The sequence below is a fragment of the Corvus brachyrhynchos genome, unplaced genomic scaffold, assembly GCF_000691975.1.
Source record: "Corvus brachyrhynchos isolate BGI_N302 unplaced genomic scaffold, ASM69197v1 scaffold297, whole genome shotgun sequence".
Taxonomy (NCBI): Eukaryota; Metazoa; Chordata; class Aves; order Passeriformes; family Corvidae; genus Corvus; species Corvus brachyrhynchos.
Genome location: NW_008239118.1, coordinates 25,143 through 30,313, shown reverse-complemented (window position 1 = coordinate 30,313; position 5,171 = coordinate 25,143). Strand labels below are relative to the sequence as shown.

Here is a 5,171-nt window from a genome sequence, read left to right as displayed (position 1 = left end):
AGTAGCCCCAGGCCAGCCGGGATATTCCCGGCCCGCTCCTCTTATCCTGGCCGGCAGCGCTGCCCTTGGAGCCGGGAGCATTCGGGTATTTTCTGGGCACAGTGGGTTCCTCTGAGTTCTCATGACGCCGGTTCATGCGAGGAAGTCGAGCCACTACAAACGTGTCCCGGGCGATCCCTGGGATCATGCCAATCCCGGGAATCCCTTCCCAAGGGAAGGCGTGCAGCTTCCTGCATCTCCTTAACGAGACCCATCTCGGCACGAAGCCTTTCGGAGCTCGGAATTCCGGGGGCTCTGTCGGAACCGGGAGGCTTTTCGCGCCTGGCCTGCTCTCGTTTGAAATGTCGGGAATGCATAAGAATTCCAAGGTCTTTTTTTTTTTGGCATCGGGATGTGTCGGCTTTAGATTAATTGTGATTCATCTTTTGAAGATCTATTCTCCAGATCACACCAACAACAGCTTTTCATCAAATCCTTCAACTCCTGTCGGTTCTCCCCCTTCTCTCTCAGGTATTGTTCCATTCTCTTTTACTGAAGTTTTCCTAAGTGCTTGCTGGTGGTGTGGTGTTTTTTTTTTGGGAAGAGATGCCGGGATGAGGTCCCACGTGGCAGCCGTGCATCCCAAATCCCCTCAGCGGAGAGAACTTCCCGAAAGTTCCCGTGCTCGATCCGTCCTTCCCTCATTCCGGGGAGTCGGGATTGCCCGCGGCGCCACGGTTCCGAGCTGAATGCAGGGAATTTGGAGAGCAGCGAGGATTTTTATAGGATCAGGGTGGCCCAGGAATCCTGGATTGACCTTTAAAGGTCCCTTCCAAGCCCAAGCACTCCAGGATTGCAGGATTTGGGGGATTTTTCTTGCCAGCATTTGTAGGTTTCCCCCAAACCCGCTCGACTCGGGATCATCCCAAGGGAACAAATCCCGAGGGAACAAACCAGGCCCTTGGGATATTCCCTGCAGTTAGAATTCCCAATTTTTAATCCGTGAGGGTTCAGCTGCTCCTTCCAGGCAGCTCATCCCACCCCTCTGGAAAATCCCTCTCCTCGAGGCCAAGCGTGGATCCCACCATTGCAGAATCCCCGTGTTGGAACTCCCCAGGCAGGGAAAGCTGGGATCCATCCCGGGAATCCCGGCAGGATCCCACGGGGACGAGCCCCTCCGGGAATGGCGCAGGACGATCCGGGAGAATCCCGCATCCGCCTCCATCCCGCAGAGCCGGCAGGTGGCACAGGGAGCTCCCAGAGCAGCTTCCCACCCGGATTTTCCCTGATTATCCCAAACTTCAGGCCGCCCAGCCCCTCCTTGCTTTTCCTTGAGGCAGGGGGAGCAATTCCCTGAGAATTCGGGGATGAGGGCAGAAGGCAGCGCCGGCAGCCCGGCAAAGGAGCGGATCTCGGCGAGAGCTGGAAGTGTCAAGCGCTGACCTTTAAAGGTCCCTTCCAAGCCCAAACATTCCAGGATCCCAGGATTTCGGGATTTTAGCCTTTATTGCCAAGATTAGCAGGTTTTCCCCCAAAGCCGCCTCGTGCCTCCCGATCATCCCAAACGCCCAGAGCGGGGATCAGAACGAGGCGGAGACGAAAGGATCGGCCGCGAGCTCCGGCCTAGCCTGGCTCGTTCCGTGTGGGAATGCCCGGAAGATCCCAAACAACGGCCTAGATATCCATGGAAGCATTGGGAAAAGCCTGGCTTGGCGCAGCCTGGTTCAGCGCAGCCCGGCTTAGCACAGCCCGGCTTAGCCCGACCCTTGGGTGGCCTGCGGAAGTCGGCGAAAGCCGGAGGAGGGGATTTGCTGGGCCGAGTTCTAACGGTAATTCCGGTTTTACTTGTTAGCAGGAACAGCTGTTTGGTCTAGGAATGGAGGTCAAGCGTCATCATCTCCCAATTATGAAGGTCCCTTACACTCCTTGGTATGTCTTCATTAGCGCCGCGCTCGGCCGGCGGCTGTAATGAACGAAGCGCTCTTAACGACCCCCTCGGTTGCTCGGCCCTTGCCGGTGCCGCCTCGGAGCTCGCGGGCGAGGCAGCGCGGGGAGCAGGAGGGACGGGAAGGGGACGCTGTGGTGGATGCAGGACGGAGCGGGGTGAGGGAGGCCAGGGATCCTCACAGAGCTGGGAGTGATCCCGGAGTGAGGGGAGGGGTGGGCAGGGGTCCTGAGCTGGGAGTGATCCCGGAGTCAGGGGAGTGATGGTCAGGGATCCCATGGAATGAGGGTCAGGGATCCTCATGGAGCTGGGAGTGATCCCGGAGTGAGGGGATGAGGGTCAGGGATCCTCATGGAATGAGGGTCAGGGTTCCTCCCGGAGCTGGGAGTGATCCCGGAGTCAGGGGAGTGATGGTCAGGGATCCCATGGAATGAGGGTCAGGCATCCTCCCAGAGCTGGGAGTGATCCCGGAGTGAGGGAATGAGGGTCAGGGATCCTCATGGAGCTGGGAGTGATCCCGGAGTCAGGGGAGTGATGGTCAGGGATCCCATGGAATGAGGGTCAGGCATCCTCCCAGAGCTGGGAGTGATCCCGGAGTGAGGGAATGAGGGTCAGGGATCCTCATGGAATGAGGGTCAGGGATCCCATGGAATGAGGGTCAGGGATCCTCATGGAGCTGGGAGTGATCCCGGAGTGAGGGGATGAGGGTCAGGGATCCTCATGGAATGAGGGTCAGGGATCCTGGTGGAGCTGGGAGTGATCCCAGAGTCAGGGGAGTGATGGTCAGGGATCCTCATGGAATGAGGGTCAGGCATCCCATGGAGTGAGGAGATGAAGGTCAGGGATCTCATGGAATGAAGGTCAGGGATCCCATGGAATGAAGGTCAGGGATCCCATGGAATGAGGAGATGAAGGTCAGGGATCTCATGGAATGAAGGTCAGGGATCCCATGGAATGAAGGTCAGGGATCCCATGGAATGAAGGTCAGGGATCTCCTGGTGGAGCAGGAAGCCCATGGCTCCTCTCCCATGGAATGCTGGAGGTGATGTCCTCTCCGCCGGGAATTCCGGTGGCCCGAGCGTTCCTGGCTCGGATGTGGGTGGCATTTGGAGCCTCCGGTGTCCTTGGTAGCCTCCTGGCCACCTCGTGGTCTCAGCGGGAAGTCGGGAATTTGCCAGAATTCGGGATCAGCCTGGACTGCTCTTCCCGCCCCAGCAGGGAGATCCTAATCCCGATGGATCCCAGAGATCTCCAGCCTTTCCCACCGACATCCTGATGGTTCTCAATCCCTTGGGAATGGTGCTGTGGAGATCCCAGGTTCTCCATCCCTTGGGAATGGTGCTGTGGAGATCCCAGGTTCTCCATCCCTTGGGAATGGTGCTGTGGAGATCCCAGGTTCTCCATCCCTTGGGAATGGTGCTGTGGAGATCCCAGGTTCTCCATCCCTTGGGAATGGTGCTGTGGAGATCCCAGGTTCTCCATCCCTTGGGAATGGTGCTGTGGAGATCCCAGGTTCTCCATCCCTTGGGAATGGTGCTGTGGAGATCCCAGGTTCTCCATCCCTTGGGAATGGTGCTGTGGAGATCCCAGGTTCTCCATCCCTTGGGAATGGTGCTGTGGAGATCCCAGGTTCTCCATCCCTTGGGAATGGTGCTGTGGAGATCCCAGGTTCTCCATCCCTTGGGAATGGTGCTGTGGAGATCCCAGGTTCTCCATCCCTTGGGAATGGTGCTGTGGAGATCCCAGGTTCTCCATCCCTTGGGAATGCTCCTGTGGAGATCCCAGGTTCTCCATCCCTTGCAATTGGTCCTGTGGAGGTTCTCCAGTTTCTCCATCCCTTGGGAATCCTCCTGCTGAGCTTTTCCCTTGGGAATGGTCCTGTGGAGATACCAGGATCCCCATTCCCTGGGAATGGTGCTGTGGAGGTTCTCCAGGTTCTGCATCCCTTGGGAATGCTCCTGCTGAGGTTCCCCATCCCACGGGAATTCTCCCCGTAGCACCCCCGGCTGTGAGGGGCCGCAGGAGCCGCTGGCTCCTCTCCGTGTCCGTGCGATCCCGGGATCAGCTGGGAGGGAGGGAGGACAAGGCCGCTCGGAGCCGATCCGCGATGGAAACTCGGATTTATTCCTCTCCTTCTGCTCCTTTTTTTGGTGTTCTTCGGGTTCTTGTTGGTTCCCGTTGCCGGGTTCGGAATGCCGGCTTCGGAATGCCGGCTTCAATCCCGCTCCCGTTCCGACCTCGCGCAAACTCTGCCGAGACCTCGAGGGCTCCGCTGGCCCGGCCCGATTTCCGTTCATGAGGAATCGTTGAACCTGTTCTGCCCATGAAAATCGAAGCTGCCCTCGTGTTCCCCGTCCCGAACCATGGCCTTAGGGAAGCAGAATTCCTTAAAAAAACGGGAAGGGGAGGAGGGCAGGGCAGGGAGGGGGGAACAGAGGGAAAAATCCCCAGGGAAATGGAAGGATCCTAAAGATCAAACCCTAAAGGTTCAGTCCCAAGGATTCCATCCTGAGGGTTCAATCCCAAGGGTTCAATCCCAAGGATTCCATCCTGAGGGTTCAATCCTGAGGGTTCAATCCCGAGGGTTCAATCCCGAGGGTTCAATCCTGAGGGTTCAATCCCGAGGGTTCAGTCCCGAGGGTTCAGTCCTAAGGATTCAATCCCGAGGGTTCAATCCTGAGGGTTCAATCCCAAGGATTCCACCCCGAGGATTCAATCCCAAGGATTCCACCCCGAGGATTCAATCCCAAGGATTCCACCCCGAGGATTCAATCCCAAGGGTTCAGTCCTGAGGGTTCAATCCCAAGGATTCCATCCTGAGGGTTCAATCCTGAGGATTGAATCCCATGGATTCAGCCCTAAAGTTTCAATCCTGAGGGTTCAATCCCAAGGGTTCAATCCCAAGGATTCTACCCCGAGGATTCAATCCCGAGGGTTCAATCCCAAGGATTCCACCCCGAGGATTCAATCCCAAGGGTTCAATCCTGAGGGTTCCACCCTATGGGTTCCATCCCGAGGGTTCAATCCCACGGATTCACCCCTAAGGATTCAACCCCACGGATTCAATCCCAAGGATTCAACCCCGCAGATTCAGTCCCAAGGATTCAATCCCGAGGGTTCAGCCCTATGGGTTCAATCCCGCGGATTCAATCCCACGGGTTCAATCCCGCGGGTTCAATCCCGCGGATTCAACCCCGAGCGTTCCGGCCGCCCCCGGAGCCCGCGGTGGGGCTGAGCGGGGCCTCCT

At 57.6% G+C, this 5,171-nt stretch overlaps 1 protein-coding gene and 1 long non-coding RNA gene across 2 annotated transcripts in view; both read left to right on the top strand.

Annotated features, from left to right (window-relative positions):
• TCF4 (transcription factor 4) overlaps window positions 1-5,171 on the top strand; it is a 130,186-nt gene that overhangs the window by 110,001 nt on the left and 15,014 nt on the right. The window contains exons 12-14 of the mRNA XM_017739860.1: window positions 432-510; window positions 1,832-1,922; window positions 3,922-3,967. Coding sequence (XP_017595349.1) covers window positions 432-510; window positions 1,832-1,922; window positions 3,922-3,967 — 216 coding nt within the window. The remainder of the gene's footprint in view (window positions 1-431; window positions 511-1,831; window positions 1,923-3,921; window positions 3,968-5,171) is intronic.
• On the top strand, window positions 2,207-4,516 carry LOC108448074. Its single transcript, XR_001863857.1, has 2 exons — window positions 2,207-2,706; window positions 2,762-4,516. It is a non-coding gene; the product is annotated as an uncharacterized LOC108448074 (long non-coding RNA).